The sequence below is a fragment of the Heptranchias perlo genome, chromosome 1, assembly GCF_035084215.1.
Source record: "Heptranchias perlo isolate sHepPer1 chromosome 1, sHepPer1.hap1, whole genome shotgun sequence".
NCBI classification, from domain to species: domain Eukaryota; kingdom Metazoa; phylum Chordata; class Chondrichthyes; order Hexanchiformes; family Hexanchidae; genus Heptranchias; species Heptranchias perlo.
Window position 1 is genome coordinate 162586567 of NC_090325.1, and position 19832 is coordinate 162606398.

The 19832-nt window shown below is 42.6% G+C and overlaps 1 protein-coding gene across 1 annotated transcript in view; it reads right to left on the reverse strand.

Annotated features, from left to right (window-relative positions):
• Positions 1-19262, reverse strand: part of LOC137327369 (annexin A5-like) — an 84559-nt gene extending 65297 nt beyond the window's left edge. The window contains exons 1-4 of the mRNA XM_067993096.1: positions 19111-19262; positions 18804-18831; positions 3863-3947; positions 905-999 (exon numbers count right to left, since the gene is read on the reverse strand). Coding sequence (XP_067849197.1) covers positions 905-999; positions 3863-3947; positions 18804-18821 — 198 coding nt within the window. The 5' untranslated portion in view covers positions 18822-18831; positions 19111-19262. The remainder of the gene's footprint in view (positions 1-904; positions 1000-3862; positions 3948-18803; positions 18832-19110) is intronic.
• Positions 19263-19832: the final 570 nt, after the last annotated feature.

The window sequence follows — 19832 nt, forward strand, 5'->3', positions numbered from 1 at the left end:
GAAATAGGGAAGGGTGAGGCCATAGAGGGATTTGAAAACAAGGATAAGAATTTTAAAATCATGTGTTGCCGGGCCAGGAGCCAATGTAGGTCAGCGAGCACAGGGGAGATGGGTGAACACCACTTGTGCGAGTTAGGATACGAGCAGCAGAGTCTTAGATGAACTCAAGCTTATGGAGGGTGGAAGATGGGAGGCCAGTCAGGAGATCATTGTGGTCGTCAAGTCTAGAGTTAACAAAGGCATGGATGAGGTTCTGCCTGGAATGCCCTTCCTAACAGCACTGTGGGAGAACCTTCACCACATGAACTGCAGCAGTTCAAGGCGGCAGCTCACCGCCACCTTCTAAAGGGCAATTAGGGATGGGCAATAAATGCTGACCTTGCCAGCAACGCCCACATCTCATGAACAAATAAAAAAGGTAGGGAGTTCCAGGATTTTGACCCAGCGACGATGAAGAAACAGCAATATATTTCCAGGTCGGGATGGTGTGACACTTGGAGGGGAATGTGCAGGTGGTGGTGTTCCCATGCACCTGCGCTGCCCTTGTCCTTCTAGGTGGTAGAGGTCATGGGTTTGGGAGATGCCGTCAAAGCCGCCTTGGCGAGTTGCTGCAGTGCATCTTGTGGATGGTACACACCACAGCCATGGTGCATCGGTGGTGGAAGGAGTGTATGTTTAAGGTGGTGGATGGGGTGCCAATCAAGCGGGCTGCTTTGTCCTGGATGGTGTCGAGCTTCTTGAGTGTTGTTGGAGCTGCACTCATCCAGGCAAATGGAGAGTATTCCATCACACTCATGACTTAAATAGACTAATTTTTTTTTGTCTAATAATTCCTATGTTCCTATTAAATCCACTAAATCAAGTTGAACAGCATAATGAAACATCCACACAAATGTTTTCCTACCTTGCCAAACAGAGTTTTGTATTGAAGGCAGGTTTTCACACGCTGGGCACTGCTCCTGGTCGTTAAGACATGAAGAATGGCACTTTCATCAGTACCTATAGGACAACAGAAAATCTAAAGCTCTACAGCTGTATTCATTTAAGCACATATGAGATAGTCAAAACTCAGATAAAGTAACATTTTAAAGGAGGCAGAACTGCGTCAGTTTATTGCACGTAATTCTGGAGTTCTGCACTTGAAACATTATCCTTTCTTTTCAGATACCGTCAAAGAGAGTAAATGCATCATGCCACTGTCACAGAGGATATCTTTTGTGACTTTGGTTAAGGCTGGTGAGATTCAAACATGGGAGTTCTGGGAGACTTAAGCATGGGTTTGGGAGGTGATCGCACATTCAAGGACTTGAGAGGAGTACATTTATGTGAGTCATTCAACAAAAATAAACAGTCCCTCAAAAAAATCTGAAGCAAATAGAACATTTGCAGATTTGTAGGGCCATCCCATCAAATAGGCCGAAGTTGAGTTTGAAAATTCTAAATTTAGCACAGCTGGAAAACATCCACCTAATCAGAATTTGGAACCCAATGGTATTAAACTGTGGATCCTCTAAAATAAGGTCTTCATGAACCTTTCAAATCTTTCTATGGTTCCATTATGGAGATGGTTCTTCAACATTAATAAAGAAACCATGGACCATATAAATAGTTGCTTAACAGTGACAGCGCAAAAACAACAAGAGTTACTGTTCTCCCCACCCTCATTTTCTTGCCAACACTGACCTGCCAGACGATTGTCAGGATGAAGACTGTATCCAGAGAAACAGTCTGTTATCGAGTGCCTACTTTGCAGTGACCAACTGCAAAGACAGTTTTGTGCTGCGACTTTGCACTGTTTCATCCAGCCAGCATTGAATTACTCTTGGAACTATTACTACCAACAGAAACAGCACACATCCGGGCACCATCTGACAATGGAAATTTTCCTATGCCGTATTCATGTAGATTACTACAACTATAGTATTTGGTGGTTGTTTTTGTATCTTCACACTTTTCCCTTGGAGAATAGCGTGAAGTAGTGGAAGGATTTGCCGGCCATTTAACAGTCTTGACAAGCTGCGATGTGTATGCTCCTTCCATAGTTGTAAAAAGTATTCGGTGCAAGTAATAGATAGTAAAGCAGAATTGGTCCCAATTCAGCAGTGAAGAATATGTCACATGGAAAACATGTTACAATCAGAGTCCTAAACACAGAAGGCCATAGATCGAGCACAGACAAGTATTTTTGAATACAACTTACATCTGAACATAGGCCTTTCAGCCCCTTGAGCCAGTTCCACCATTCAGTTAGATCATGGCTGATCTGTAGCTCGACTCCATTTACCCTCCTTTGTTCCATATCCCTTACCCAACAAAAATCTATCAATCACAGGCTTGAAAATTTAATTTGACTCAGTATCCACAACCTTTTGGAGGGAGCGAGTTCCAGATTTCCACTACACTTTGCGCAAAAAAGTATTTCCTGAATTCACTCGCAGATGGCCTAGCTCTAAGTTTAAGATTATGCCCCATATGTTCTGGATTCTCCCACCAGAGGAAAGAGTTTCTGTATCTGCCCTAACAAATCCTTTTATCATTTTAAATACCATAATTAGAACATCCCTCACCCTTCTAAACTCAAGGGAATACAAGCCAGGTTTATGCAAACTCTCCTCTTAAATTAACTAAGCCCTGATATCATTCTGGTGAATCTGCTCTGTACCCCTTCCAAGGCAAATATATCTTTCCTGAGGTTTGATGCCCAAAACTGAACACAGTGCTACTTGGTTCCAATTGGTACATTTGAAAACCTTTTCCCTTACAACTCATCTATACACTTCAAGACACATAACAGTAGGAATTAATGAAAGGAATAAGAGTTCAATTTTTGCTAACAGTAGTGCAAGTTTACAGTTTCTGATCCATTACAAGTAAAACATCTATACAGGATGCTCAATTATCAGGATGACAAACGTCTATTAAGTATGTACAGCTTCAGGTGAGCAATTAAGATAAGATGCCTGCTGCACTGTGGTTTTATTTGGAAGTACTGTTAGTTTGTTGGGTATCAAAGTCTTATTGAGGGCAGGAGAGATAAAATGATTTTGGGTTTAAGCCACAATCTAGTATGTGAGCATATAATCTTGGCTGATCCTCAGTGCTGCACTGGAGTAAGTGCTGCATTGTCAGAGTTGCCACCATTTGAATGAGGTGGTTAACCAAAGCCCCATAAACATACCCCCGTGGTTCAGGTGGTTAAAGATCCAATAGTACTATTTGGAAACAAAGCAGAGTGTTCTCCTGGTGTCCTGGTCAACATTCCTCCTTCCACCACGACCAAAACAGATTAACTGGCTATTTATCTCATTAGCGTTTGTGGTGTGTTCAAAATGACTGACTTTTACGTAGGCAAATGTGGGCAATGAACTTTAAAGTAATGAATTAAACGTGAAGCGCTTTGAGATGTCTGAGGTGCAAGTAGTTACCACATAAATGCAAGTCTACGTCCTATCCCATCCATTGAGGGCAGAAGCAGCAAGAAGAAAATAGTTTGAGGTCTGTCTCAGATTGAAATGCAGCACCATAAACCAAAAAAGAAGAAAGTGATGAAAGGGGGGTGGGGGAGGAACTATCGCCTTTGGCAAGTATCTTGAACTCCAAGATGCCAGCGGACAATATGCAATCTGGGTTGTGCTCAATGTTGTCAACCAAATCAGCTACACTTCAGTCACCAATAGGAGGGCAGCTCCATACTGTTTAATGGAGACTGATGGATAATCAAGAGCTCCCAAATTTTGGCTTTACACACATCATAAAGCAAAACACTCAACATGAGAATGATGTCAAGAAAATTACAGAAGAAACATCATCTAGTTTATGCGTTATGTATTTTTAATATCGGTTTTAATACAAGAGTACTTACCCAGTCCCTTCATTGCTTTTCTAAGCAGCTCTGCATCATGATTTGCATCAAAGTTTGGATAGTCCTTAATAATTCCTCTTGGAGCCTAGCCAGCATATTGCAATTGAAAAAGTATCAGTTAGTTAATATTTTTATTTAAATATAGACGGCTATAGGATTATAAATGTTTGTAAACTCAAGTCCATGAACAGAACCTGTTTTTGTTCTTCAGTCGAGTAACCTAACCTCAAAACTTTAATGTTATTATGAAATATTGCACTTTTATGGATTATAGGACTGTAGCTTCATTGTCCACAGAATGAAGCTGTGCTCTAGGGGTGACTTTTCATTATACACCTTAACACAACTGGGCAGAGCCATAATTTATTCCAACTGAATCGCAATGGTATTCTGTAACTTTAGCCACTCAATTCTACATGTAGCCAAAATTTACAGGACCAGAATCTTTTTTTAAGCACAGGGCAGGCCACTTGACACTTCTTGCACGTGGTGAATTTGACACAGTCCCATTTTATTGCTTTTCCTCCTCAAACATCATACCAAATTATACATCGATTCATCGGACATTTTATCCAATTTGTCCCTAATGTGTATCCTCTGTTTCTGATCGGTCTCAACAAAATGCAGCAATACTGAATCTTTGCATATATTACTGATTTAATACAAACAGGTACATACCCACAAAAATCTAACATTTAGTGCACAGAAGCAGTTTTGGTCCGTATTAATCAAGATTAAGTTTAAGCTTCATTAACTATTTTAAAAATTAAAACATATTTCCTACTCAGGACAACAAAAATTGTGCAACAGTTACTGGATTTCAAAAAAATTTTTTCAAGGTGTCGACAATGCAAGAGTGTATTTATTGCTCATCCCTAGCTCCCGCAAAGGTGGGCCTGCCCCTTGAACCGATGCAGTCCTTGTGCTGTTGATGCTCCCTCGATGATGTTCGAGAATTCCACAATTTTGACCCAGCCAACGATGAAGAAATGGCACTTTATGTCCAAGTCAGGATGGTGAGAGACTTGGATGAGGTCCTTGGAGATGATGTTCATCCCTTGATCTCATTTCTTTTGCCCTACTTGGTGGTAGAAGTAACAGTGCTGGGAGGTGCTGTCGGAGTAAGCTTCACGACTTGCTGCAATACATCCTATAGATAATACATACTGTACCCACAGTCCGCCGGTGGTGGAAGGACTAGATATCGAGTCCAGTGGCAAGGGCTCTGTTATTACAGCTGCACCCATTCAGATGAGTGGTGTGCATTCCATTACACTCCTGACTTCAGGCTTGTAGATGGTGGTCAGGTGAGCCATTCGGCATACAGTACTAAGTTTCTGCCTTGCTCTTGTAGCCATATTGTTGCTACGGCTGGTCCAGTTGAGCTTCTGATCAATGGTGACCCTCCAGGACGGTGATGGAGGGGGTCTTGGTGATAGTGATGTCGTTGAAGGTCAAGGGGAGATGGCTGGGCATTTTCTTGTTGGAGATGGCACTGCTTGGCACTTGTGACAAATGTTACCTGCCACTTCCAAGCCTGTATGTTGACCAGGTCCTACTATCGGCTGGCATGGGCTGCTTCATCAATGAAGGTGTTGCGAGTTGAGCAGAACGCTATAGAATAAATCAGCAGATAGCCCCAACTCCTAATCTTATGAGGGAGAGAAGGCTATTGGTGAAGCAACTGAAGATGGTTGGGCTATGTACACAGCCCTACGGAACTCAGCGATGTCCTAGGGCTACAACAATTGGCCTCCAACAACCATCGTTCTTTGTGAGGTATCACTCCAGACATCTGGAGTTTTTCTGCCTGACCCCTTCTGACCTCAGCTTTGCTATGGCTCCTTGGTATCATATTCAGACAAATGCTGATTGATGTCTAGGACAGTTATGGACACCTCGCCTGAGGCATTCAGTTCTTACACCCATATCTGGATCGAGGCATTGATGGGGTCTGGAGCAGAGTGGCTCTGATGGAAACCAAACTGTATGTCAGCAAGAATGTTATTGGTGAGCAGGTGCCACTTGATGGAACTGTTGATGACCACCTCCATCACTTTGCTGAGCATTGGGAAGAGGCTTGTAGGGAAATAATTGGCTGGGTTAGATTTGTCATGCTTTTTGTGGATAGGATATACTTGGGCAAATTTTCTACATTTATCAGATAGATGCCAGTGTCATAGTTGCATTTAAGTAGCTTGACTATTTCTAGTATGGGGTCTTCAGCACTATAGCCAGGAAGTTGTAGGACCCATAGTCTTTGATATATCCAGTACACTAACTTCTTAATACAGTGAACCGAATTAGCTAGACACTGGCACTTACGATGGCAGGTACCTCAGGTGGAGAACAAGAGATTATCCACTTAGCATTTTTGACTGAAGGCACATGCAAACATTTCTTGCCTTGTCTTTTGCACCCACATGCTGGACTCCATCATCGTTGAGGATGGAGAGCTAGGATCTTTTCACTTGTAAAATTTTGATACAGGTTAGCTGGATTATGAAACATCTAATCTGTAAAGAGGATGACCTGATTCAACTGAGGTTAGCTGGTTGAAGTTTGGAAACCAAAGTTTTTATAACAGCAAAAAAATATTTTGAAACATGTGTTAGAAATTGGATAGCCAGGTGGTGAAAGAAAGAATACCAGAGCCTGGTCTTCAGCTGTTTCCAAGCCTTTATTCACAGAGATCCCCTTACACACACACACTCTTATGCTCTCATACAAAAAGGATACAAAAGTCCCCAATTGACACACATCACATGATACAATTAACAATATTGCCTTAAGAAAATCCTGAGAAGACACCTCACAGAACAGCATCTTAATCAACAAAATAATAGTTCATAAGTCAAGTGTCTAATTGTCAGGCAGTGATTAAGCATGCTGGAGCATCAGGCTATTGTGATGATTCTAAAAAGACACTATTGTGATTGCTGAAGAAATCAAGCCATATGTTTACATACACACAACTATAGAGGATATGTCATGGTAGACAATGAATCCCACAAATTGATTAGATAATTCATGAATGAGAAGTCAAACAAGTGATGGTCAGTCTCAGGAGGATACATTTACTGTGACAGTTTATAGTTTTAAATACAAGTTACATTTATGGAGTCACTGCTGTTTACTGCTACAGACTGAAACATCCAGAGTACCTAGTCTGCAGTTTTAAAGCAACATCTGACTGAGTTAAAGCTTCTGTAATAAACTTAGTATCAGATGTCCATTACATGTGTTCACCACAATTTGAGGCAATGGTTGGAGGTATTTAGGAATATGCAACTTCCAAAAAAAAAGTTTATAATCAGAAGTTCTACTCTATAAATCTCTAAGTGAATACTCCTATGCAGTTGGTTTAAGAGGCCTTTTGAACACCGAAACTTGACTTGAAGATAATTATCCATCCAGTGCCAGGTGATCATACCAATTCCCATAGAAGAACCAAAACTATTTTAACCGTGTGTACGAGTAGTAATCTATCACTCATTAGCTAACATGTCGCCACACTACAGGAAGGATGTGATCGCTTTGGAGAGGGTGCAGAGGAGATTCACCAGGATGTTACCAGGGCTGGAGCGCTTCAGCTATGAAGAGAGACTGGGAAGATTGGGTTTGTTTTCCTTGGAGCAGAGGAGGCTGAGGGGGGACATGATTGAGGTGTACAAAATTATGAGGGGCACAGATAGGATGGATACTAAGGAGCTTTTTACCTTCGTTGAGGGTTCTATAACAAGGGGACATAGATTCAAGGTAAAAGGCGGGAGGTTTAGAAGGGATTTGAGAAAGAACTTTTTCACCCAGAGGGTGGTTGGAGTCTGGAACTCACTGCCTGAAAGGGTTGTGGAGGCAGGAACCCTCACAACATTCAAGAAGCATTTGGATGAGCACTTGAAATGCCATAGCATACAAGGCTACGGACCAAATGCTGGAATATGGGATTAGAGTAGACAGGGCTGATGGCCGGCGCGGACACGATGGGCCGAAGGGCCTCTATCCGTGCTGTATAACTCTATGACTCTATGTCATGTTACCAAAATTCTCATTTGAAACAATTTGATTTAATAGTGGACTTGAATCTGCCTCCCATTTTTGGACAATTTAAAAGTGCAAGCTATTTAAAGTTTAATGCTGTTGAGGAAAAAACTACTTGGACATCATCAATTCGATTATAAATTAAGTAGTTAACACAACTAAACAAAAAGCAAAAAAAAACTGCAGATGCTGGATATGGAGGTTGTGATGAAGGGTCCATATCCGAAAGTTAACTTCTCTGTTCCCTCCACAAATGCTGCTTGACCGGCTGAGTGTTGCCAGCACTTTTTTTTAAAAACAACCAACAGCCTTCCAGGACGGGAGGATACTCATAGCTCAACACTTTTTCCCCAGACATTCAGTTTAATAATACTACTTACCTCTTTTTTAAAAAATGAATAGCAGTAATGTTTAGAGAAGTACCCTAAAGTATAGCATTAGGGCAGCACACATTATTAGTCATGCTGCTGTCATCTAACCACAGGCCAATGTGCCCACTAATGCTACAGCAAGTTTGCCAAAGTTGTAAGTGATTTAAAATAAACTTATTTTAGAGATCAAAGCATTTAACCAGTACTGTATTAGTGAGATGGAAGGGGAAAAAAAGGAATTTCTACAGTTTCCAGTATCTGGGTGTGCAAAATGCCATGGTAGTTGATTCCAGATTACATTACTGACATTATAAAGATGCCAGTGTTTAGCTTTAAATTATAGACAACTCTGATGTAAGCACTTAATACACCATATAAAGTCACCTGACACCGACTTGTTTTAATTTGAGTGTCTAAAGAGCAGATGCCAAGTTTGATATGGAGACGGAAAGGAAGAAGCATACTATCTATATATCTATATAAATAAATAATGGAAGGGGAAAAAGGAAAAAAAAATTAACAGATCTGGAGCTGAGAGGGGAGAGGGTTACAACTCAGGGCAAAACACATTTGGGGAGGGGTAGAGGGGTGAATCCCACTCATTCCCACCAGTGGTTGCACTTATGCCCTCAAAGAACAACAGACAAGGTCGACCTCCCACAGGGCCTTTCCATCTGCTCCCCAGGAGAAAGGGAGTGTTTGAGGCCTGAGGGGTGAACAAGGACATAGAACTAAACAGCAGCCAGCACAATAAAAATAACATACCCACAAGGTGGAGAGAAGTACTGTATATGTCCAGACTATGAAAGTTAGTGTCATCCACTGCGCTTTACCTGCCCAAAAGCTATTCTTTGTCTAGAGGCAGTATTAACAAGGACAGTGCTCTTTTGACAGAAATTTTTTAATTGTATTGTAGCCTACAAGATGCATACAGTACAATATGCCATCTCTGCATGGTTTAGATTCTGTTATTGAGCTATCAATCTCTTCAGTCCTGAAGCTCATCCCTTCAACCCTTTTTAATTTGGATAAAAGAACAGCTACTTCAGTCCAAGGAAGCAACTACACATTCTTTTTTAATGAGGATACTGTATTCAATTCAAAGTACTTCAAATTCTGGAAGAGCTAGAAACCCAGCACTACACTTCCAGACAAAGCACACTGTCTCTCCATAAACAGTACTTCAGCAAGAATATTAACTTATATCTTGGCTCGTGCTCAGCATTTGGAATCCCCTAACCCTGCCTGGTTTCCCAACAGTATCAACTAATTCCTGTTCAAATTCAAAAACATATTAATTTAACAAAGCCGTGAAGACAAGGGTCAGCAAGCCAGAGTTCAGAAGGCTGGTTTTAGATTGGATTCAGTTATTCATAAACTAAGTCCAGTCAAATTTAATGTAATTACTAATTACCCACATAATATCACTGTGGACAGAGATTGGTGCAGGTGGGGGGGGGGGGGGGGGAGGGGGAGATAGAGGATAGAAACAGGGCAGGATAACAAATCCAAGTAAAGACTTTAAAACTGGTCCGTGGAGTGAGTTAAATTGTTTAAACAGTTCTGACAACTGAAATTATTGCATCCCAAAATTTAAGATTAGCTAAATCAATACCAAAGAGATTGATTAATCAGGAGGATAGGGAGCAGTGTAACAGGCTGCAAACTGTCAAAAAAAAGTAAAGGAAAATCTATACACAAGTTGTAAGCACACCAACATTACTTTTAAACGCTTTGCTTTTCAGCTCACCACAGCTTTAGTTCAAAGTCTAGTTCAATTGTTCTACCAATGAAGATTATGGCATTATATAACTCAGTACCTGATAGAAATCATAAACCTGGGTTTGATTTTAATCCTGTCCGCCCAGTGGACACAAGGTGGATGGGCAATTAAAATCGGAGCAGCCCCTCCGATCCCGCTGCCTTCCCGCAGGCTGTAATGTTAACCTGCTGTTTTTAGCAGACACACAAGACACCTACAGGAAAGCAGGAGGGTCTTGCTGAACTTACACAGATTGGGCTCCGATGTCATCATCATGGCCCGACTGCAATTTTAACCGCAGCAGAACCGGCGGGGAGCAGACCTGGGAGGAGCACCAGAGCGGCGCCAAGTTTAAAAGCGGCGAGGCAGCGGAGAGGCCCCACTGAGACCAGCAGCGGAGTTCCAGACGTGACGTCACTAGTGAAAAAGTTATGCGGCGCAGAGGAGGCAGCTGATTGGTAAGTAGGTTCAGGTGAGTATTTCTACTATTCTACAGTGCAGTATCTAAAATAAAAAGGTAAGGTCTACAGGTCTTATAGCGAATAGCGTTTTTTAGTGAATCAAGGTCCCTAGCGTAGTTAACATTCTCTAAATTAAGAGTAATTTAAAGGAGTAAACTCCTTTCAGGGAGTTACTAACAAGCTTAATCTAAGGCAAATCATGGCAATAGAGCTCGCACCTGTGATATGCTCCTGCTGCGCTATGTGGGACATCACGAACACTACCGGTGTCCCTGGCGACCATGTATGCAGGAAGTGTGTCCAGCTGCAGCTACTGGCTAGCCGCACTTTGGAGCTGGCGCTGTGGGTGGATTCACTATGGAGCATCGCGATGCTGAGACTATCGTGGATAGCACGTTCAGTGAGGTGGTCACACCGCAGGTAAAGATTGCGCAGGCAGAAAGGAAATGGGTGACCGCCAGGCAGAGTAAAAGGACTAGGCATGTAGAGCAGGAGTCCCCTGGGGCCATCTCCCTCTCAAACAGATATTCTGCTTTGGATATTGTTGGGGGAGATGGCTTATCAGGGGAATGCAGCAAGAGCAAAGACCGTGGCACCACGAGCGACTCATCTGCACAGGAGGGGAGGAAAAAGAATGGGAGAGCAATAGTGATAGGGGATTCCATAGTCAGGGGAATAGATAGACGTTTCTGCGGCCGCAGACATGACTCCAGGATGGTATGTTGCCTCCCTGGTGCTAGGGTCAAGGATGTCATGGAGCAGCTGCAGGACATTCTGAAGGGGGAGGGTGAGCAGCCAGAGGACATGGTCCATATCAGTACCAACGACATCGGTTTTTAAAAAAAGGGATGAGGTCCTGCAAGCAGAATATAGGGAGTTAGGAAATAAATTAAAAAGCAGGACCACTAAGGTAGTAATCTCAGGATTACTCCCAGTGCCACGTGCTAGCGAGAGCAGAAATAGGAGAATAGACCAGGTGAATGTGTGGCTAGAGAGATGGTGTAAGAGGGAGGGGTTTAAATTCCTGAGGCATTGGGACCGATTCTGGGAAAGGCGGGACCTGTACAAGCTGGACGGGTTGCACCCAAGCAGAACTGGACCAATATCCTCACGGGGGCATTTGCTAGTTCTGCTGGGGAGGGTTTAAACTCGCATGGCAAGGGGATGGGAACCAAAGGGCAGGTACAGATAGGACAAATTCAGACCAGGAAACGGGAAGTAGAAAAGCAGTTAGTGACGTCGTTAGCGACTCAAAGGCAAAAGCAGCAAAGGTTAAATAGTGTTCAGCACAGGAATTTGACGGGGTTAAAGGGTATACTTCAATGCCAGGAGTATTACAAACAAAGCAGATGAGCTAAGGGCACAGATAGACACATGGCAGCATGATATCATTGCTATAACGGAAACCTGGCTTAAAGAGGGGGATAATTGGCAGCTCAATATCCCTGGATATAGAGTTTTCAGGCAGGATAGAGTGGGTGATAAAAAAAGGAGGGGGGGTAGCATTATTGGTTAAAGAATCAATTACAGTTGTGAGAAGGGATGATATGCTAAATGGATCATCAATCGAGGCTATATGGGTTGAGCTAAGAAATAAAAAAAGGGCAGTCACACTACTATAGACCCCCAAATAGCGAAAGGGAGATGGAAGAATAAATATGTAGGCAAATTTCTGAGTGCAAAAATAAGAGGGCAATAATAGTAGGGGACTTCAACAATCCTAACATCAACTGGGATTCAGACAGTGTGAGGGGCAGAGAGGGCGCAAAATTCTTGATCGGTGTCCGGGAGAACTTTTTTAGCCAATACATGACAAGCCCAACAAGAGGGGATGCAATTCTAGATTTAGTCCTGGGAAATTAAGATGGGCAAGTGGGTGACCATATTGGGGATAATGACCACAATTCAGTTAGTTTTAGCATTATTATGAAAAAGGACAGAGTTAAATCAGGAGTAACCGCTTTAAATGGTTTGACTTATAGGGAGAGGTTGGATAGGCTGAGACTTTTTTCCCTGGAGAGTAGGAGGTTAAGGGGTGATCTTATAGAAGTCTATAAAATAACGAGGGGCATAGATAAGGTCGATAGTCAAAATCTTTTCCCAAAGGTAGGGGAGTCTATAACGAGGGGGCACAGATTTAAGGTGAGAGGGGAGAGATACAAAAGGATCCAGAGGGGCAATTTTTTCACTCAAAGGGTGGTGAGTGTCTGGAACGAGCTGCCAGAGGCAATAGTAGAGGCGGGTACAATTTTGTCCTTTAAAAAGCATTTGGACAGTTACATGGGTAAGATGGGTATAGAGGGATATGGGCCAAGTGCAGGCAATTGGGTATAAACTGGCCGACATGGACATGTTGGGCCGAAGGGCCTGTTTCCATGTTGTAAACTTCTATGATTCTATGATTCTAAATTGGGGGAAGGCAAATTTTACAGAACTAAGGTGATTTGGCAGAAATGGACTGGACACAACTACTTGAGGAGAAATCAGTGGCAAGCCAGTGGGAGGCACTAAAAAGTGAAATTCTACAGGTACAATGCAGACACGTCCCCTCAAAGAAAAAGGCTGGCACTGCCAAATTTAGAGCCGTCTGGTTGTCTAGAAGTATACGGGGCAGAAAAAGAAAGCTTATACTGTCACAGAAAACTAAATACTGCAGGAAGCCTAGAGGAGTATAGAAAGTACAGGGATGACATAAAAAAGGAAATAAGGAAAGCAAAGAGAGGACATAAAAAAATATTTGCTGGTAAGATTAAAGAAAACTCAAAGATGCTTTATCAGTACATTAAGATCAAGAGGATAGATAAGGAAAAGGTGGGACCTTACAGGGATGATAAAGGTAACTTGTGTGTAGAAGCAGAGGATGTGGGTAGGGTTTTAAATGAATATTTTATCTCCGTATTCACAAAGGAAAGGGATGATCCGGACTTAGTAGTTAAAGGGGAGAGGTGTGAAATATTGGATAAGGTAAACATAATGAGGGGAAGTACTAGAGGGACTGGAATCCTTGAAAGTTGATAAGTCACCAGGGCCGGATGGATTGTTTCCTAGGCTATTGAAGGAAGCCAGGGAGGAAATAGCAGATGCTCTGAGGATTATTTGCCCATCCTGACTAGATACAGGGGAGGTACCGGAGGACTGGAAAACTGCAAACGTAGTACCATTGTTTAAAAAGGGTACAAGGGAAAGGCCGAACAATTATAGGCCGGTCAGTCGTACCTCGGTGGTGGCAAACTATTCGAATCAATATTGAGAGATAGGATAAACTGTCACTTGGAAAGGCATGGTTTAATCAGGGATAGTCAGCATGGATTTGTTCAGGGAAGGTCATGCCTTACAAATCTGAATAAATTCTTTGAGGAAGTGACAAGGAGGATTGATGAGGGTAATGCAGTGGATGTTGTCTACATGGATTTTAGTAAGGCATTTGACAAGGTCCCACATGGCAGACCGGTCAGAAAGGTAAAAGCCCATGGGATACCGGGAAATGCGGCGAATTGGATCCAAAATTGCCTCAGTAAAAGGGTAAAAGTCGATGGATGTCTTTGCGAATGGAAATCTGCTTCCAGTGGTGTGCCACAGGGCTCAGTGTTGGGTCCCTTGCTGCTTGTGGTATATATTAATGATTTGGATTTGAATGTAGGGGGCATGATTGGCAAATTTGCAAACGACACAAAAATTGGCCATGTAGTTGATAGTGAAGAGGATAGCTGTGGACTCCAAGAAGATATCAAAGGGTTGGTGGAGTGGGCGGAAAAGTGGCAAATGGAGTTCAACCCCGAGAAGTGTGAGGTAATGCACTTAGGGAGGGCAAACAGTAAAAGGGAATACACAGTAAATGGGAATATATTGAGAAGGGTAGAGGAAGTGAGACACCTTGGAGTGCATGTGCACAGGTCCCTGAAGGTGGCAGTACAGGTAGATAAGATTAAGAAGGTGGCATACGGAATGCTCTCCGTTATTAGCTGAGGTATAGAATACAAAAGCAGGGATGTAATGATGGAACTGCATAAAACACTAAGGTCACAGCTGGAGTATTGTGCACAGTTCTGGTCACCACATTACAGGAAGGACATAATTGCTCTGGAGAGAGTGCAGAGAAGATTTACAAGAATGTTGCCAGCTTGAAAATTGCAGCTACAAGGAGAGATTGGATAGGCTGGGGTTGTTTTCCTTGGAGCAGAGGCAGCTGAGGGGTGACTTGATTGAGGTGTACAAAATTATGAGGGGCCCAGATAGAGTAGACAGGAAGTACCTGTTTCCCCTAGCGGAGAGTTCAAGAACTAAGCTGATTGGCGGAAGGATGAGAGGGGTCATGAGGAAAAACTTTATTACCCAGAGGGTGGTGGGTGTATGGAATTTGCTGCTCGAATTGGTGCTTGAGGCAGGGACCCTCAACTCTTAAAAAGTACCTGGACCTGCACCTAAAGTGCTGTAAGCTGCAGGGCTACGGACCGGGTGCTGGAAGGTGGGATTAGAATGGGCAACTGGTTGTTCTTCGAGCCGGCGCGGTCACAATGAGCAGAATGGCCCCCTTCTGTGCTGTATCTTTTCTATGGTTCTCGGTTTGCACAGGTTCTAGTCTCAATCTGTGTTGAGTTGGCTGATTTAATTTGGGGTACTACATTCAGCTGTTTTGAGAAGGGGATTGAAGCCAGCATTCCTGATTCCGATCACTGGAAAGTGCTCATGTGTGGAGCCCAGTTGAGAACAGGGTTATGCTCAGTCGTGATATACACTTTACATACAAATGAAGATTGAGGCCCACTTATTAACGGTTGTTGGCAACTTGATGCTTTTTTAAAATTGTAGGTGCATGTGATATTTGCATTACAATGGTACAATCTATATCAGTATTTCAATTCAATGGAATAAGCAGCATGGTTATTAAACAAAATAGAACTAGAAAATGGAATGGCTGGTCTGAAAACAAAGTTCGCTTGAAGCGGTACCATGAAACAACTTTTTTTTTTAAAAACTGAAATGTTCCCGCTTTCCCGAGGACAGACGAAAAATATCAGCCACCGTTCCTGCTCCTGACCACTATCCAGTGACATCTGCAGGAATGATATGCACATGTAGAAGATTGGGCTTGGTTGCAATACTTTCCATAGTTGAATAGCCCACCAACATTTGCTTTTTAGGCTCATGTATGAAGGATGTTTACTTTGGAGAAATACTGGAGGGCTACCACCAACTTGCATTTATCTAGCACCTTTAACAGAAAAATGCCCAATAATAACAAAAATCTGTAGCCCCGTTTAGGGTGGGCGAGGTGGATGGAGTGTGGTAACGCCACCAGGGACCCATGGAAGCAGTCCCCAATAAGGTAAGTCGCGAAGGAGGGGAGTCCGGACCAGAGAAGGCTCAAGGAGGAGCACTTCCATTCCTGCTGGTGGCTTAGATACCGTGTGCTATCGCACATTTTAGAGTTGAAATTACGTCAGGGTCCAAATTAAGTCATCAGGTCCCGACCTTTCAATATGTACAAGACCCCCGCCTGCCTACAGTGAAAACCCGGGAGTTAAAAATCGCAGCAGTTGGGAACGCTCACACCGTTTCCGCACGGCGGGCAAGGTTAAAATTGGCACTTGCGGAACCACACATCAGCAGCAGTCAATCCCTTCACAAGAGAGAGCAAAAAGCTTGAAAAAACTGAAACGAAAGGATTTCCCTCCAGAATGGATGGTAGCAGATTTACTGCTAATTTGGTCAACGGTAGATTGTGCTCTACATAAAACGCTCCCTTTCTCTCCCAGTTTTTTTAAAGATATATCCACTGAATAGTTATTCTGTACTGCTGAGGTCACCTATAGGTGCGAAGTCAGATCATTGGCCAAAGTATTATGGATAGCCAATGCCAACTGTAAAAGGGGAGAGAGGACATTATACTCAAGACAATTTTTTAAAAAAGCACACACACCATAAGATACCAATGATTTATATCAAATTTTCAAACAACAATGCTGGATACAGCAGGAGAAAAATCCAACCCTATTTTCTCTTTCAGAGATCAGCTACTCGCTTAAAAGCAGTTGAAATGTTCCATGAAAGCTGTGCAGGAGTAACATAAGCTGACATGTGAGAACATTGTTTGGGGGAAAAAAATCTTTGAAATCGGATGCCCCAGATGTAATCATGATGTGGAGATGCCGGTGATGGACTGGGGTTGACAATTGTAAACAATTTTACAACACCAAGTTATAGTCCAGCAATTTTATTTTAAATTCACAAGCTTTCGGAGGCTTCCTCCTTCGTCAGGTGAAAGGCCCATTTTCACATCGTTCACCTGACGAAGGAGGAAGCCTCCGAAAGCTTGTGAATTTAAAATAAAATTGCTGGACTATAACTTGGTGTTGTAAAATTGTTTCCAGATGTAATCAAAATCCCTTTGTTGTGCAAATGTTGTACTCATCCAAAGACGTGATACTGAAAAGAAGTGAGCCCAATTAAAGGCAGCTTTTACTTTAAACTGGATTTAAATAAGCGTTAAGCATACAAAGGTTGAACAAAAAACCTGATAACCAGTGTTTAGTCTGAGAATAAGATAGGCTTAGAGTACGTGTATTTAGTCTTATTCACAATCCCAATAAAGCAGCAATTACATAAGGCAGCATGGTATGACACCTCTCTGTTGATTTCTCACAAATTCCTGCTTTGGCAGATTAAATTGAACAGTGTGAGGTTTGGTGGCAATGGCCAGGCTGCTAGATGAACTAGTTCACTGCTGCCACACTCTAGTCGTGGGCCTTGTCCTGTTCAGCCTTTAGGACAGTAGTCAGAGCAGCATTGGCACTAGCTGTGGAGAAACATAGAGCACAAATCATATTGCTCACACAGCTGATCAAAAATGGCACCAAGCATCAGTAACTGTTATAAGTGAAACAGTAATCTAAACAAAAATAAAATCTCTTAAGGAAGTTAGTTCCAGAACAATGAAGCACAGATATTACGGGGGTAATCTGAACCCCCAAGAACGGGTGGGTTGGGGGCGGGACAGCATCCCGGCTCCAAAAGGCCCATTTCCAGGTTTAACCCACGTGTGTTTGGATGCGCGCGCACGCGAGCAACAGAAAATCAGAAGTCCTGTCCCCAAATAAAGCCAGCCAGGGCGATATTAAAGGGGAAATGTACATCATTGTGATAGTTAAGACACTTAATTTGTGTATTAGAATTGTCAAACAAATTTTACCTTACCTGTTCAGGTTTCCCATCACTTCTGATTCACTGCTTGTGGGCAAGGAGTAGCAGGAGTGCTTCATCCAGGCCCAATAAGCGCTCCTGGCATGATCAGCCACCCTCCCCGATTTTCTCCAAGGGCCCACCCAATGTCGTCCATGTTCCACCTCCTCCCTTCCCCCCTCCAATTTCTTCCACGGGCCACGCTCTCCCTCCCTCCCCCCCTCTGATTCGTGGCTCCTTTCCCTTCAGACAGGCAGCCTGTCAATCTGGCGCGTGGGAAACTCGGAAGCACAAATACTCACCTTCAATTGAGTTGCAGTCACAGATTGTGACGCACTCACTTGACTTCCAGATTTCCCACGCGAATATCTATGCACACGTTGGGTTCCCGGCTCAGAGCTAAGATCATGCCCTATGGCTCCCCCAAATCCTCAGTACATTAATCCAGTAAGCTGAGCCACACAGATCAAGGAGGTCTCAGGTTCAATCCCCAGGCAGTGCTGAGCTAGTGTATCTCAGGTAGAATCGCAATTTGGCATTATAATTAGGCTTGGTATCACCGGATTAGGGAGGGGAAGCTATAATGCGCATGTGGAAACAGATTAGGATACAATTGGCCTCAGTTGTGCCCCCTCCACCTGTCAAATAGCCTGCTGACACTTATTGGCAAGGCTCACATAATAATGCCCACTTGGGTCAGTTACCAGTAGTTACTAATACCATGGAATCATAACTTGATAAACAGTCAGTACCTTTTGGGGGAGAGAAATGGAGACACAAAGAAACCCAGTTCAGTAGTCACAGTGAGCCTACATGTGTACGGAATCAAGTCTTCTGTGGCTTTTTCAAAAAATTTGGAATCAGTTCAACATTTCCACCCATTTTTCAAAAAAGCAATCATAAGCAATTCAGAATACCATAGTATTAAACGGAAAATATGGGCTTGACTCTTTTCTATCTCACATGTCTGAGTATTCAGTCTGACGTTATTGAAACTAAATATAGCAATGTTTTTTTTGAAAGTTTTCGACATTAAAAGCATTTAAAGTTATTCAATCTGCAATTTCATCACTAGTGTACAAACAAAGCAGCTTTTTTATTCATTCGGTTGCAAATATTTGACCTACCTTCCCATATGTTGCCATTTTTTCCAGTCTAGTCAAAACAAAAACAAAAACAATTTACTGAAGTAACCACAAAAGGAAAGTTTGTATAAAAGTTATCTACAAAAACGTCACTTCAAAATTTCTTCTGAGTCATCATTTTGTATTTTTTAATTCAAATATACAACCAAATTCTAATCAGACAACTTTACAGCTATTCTGTTAAACTGAGCAGAAAAGACTAATCATGCTCTTTGCCTTTCCCTTTTTCCCTCTCCCCTCCCGCTCTCGCCCGTTTCTTTTTTTAAAAAAAAAGATTAAATATACTTACAGTAAAGGAATGCCTCGGAGCCTAGCTCTGCAAAGACTTCTCTCAGATCCGTACAGGCACAAATCAAGTCAAAAACCACTAGAACTGTCAGCTCACACTCTCCAACTCCTTCAACTAGAACTGACCCCACCCTGCCTGAGGAAATGGTGTAATTTCATGGAAGCCACAGTATTCTGGGAATTGTAGTTCTATCTAGTGTGAGTTTTTACAGTCAGTCAGTCTGTCTGTCTGTCTGTCTGTCTGTCTGTCTTTCTTTCTTTCTTTCTTTCTTTCTTTCGTTCACCCCAAACAAGGTTGATTCAGAAAGGATACAGCATGTCAGAAAAAGTGCCTATATTTATTAATGAAAACCTAACTGCTTTAGGAAGATGGGATTTTGTTACATTAGATACAGCTGAACCTGGGTTCAAATAGATCAGGCTCATGGCCATAGACTGATTATTGGTAATTGTTACAGACCTCCAAGTCAAGAATCTCATCGTGATGGGGCACTCTGGAAACAAATCACGAAAGTGTCTAAAACTGGACTATTTTGGCGCAGACCAGTCGAGTGAAATTGGGCTAACCAGATGGGGTTTTTACAGTGCCACACCCCTGCAGAGATTCCTGTGTTTTACTGGTCCCAAATAAAGAAGGGAATGTTTTGAGACTGTCACTTACAAAATTCCTCCCTGATGTGCATTTGCTCTCTTGCTTGGTTTTCTCCCTGCGAATGTTTGTTT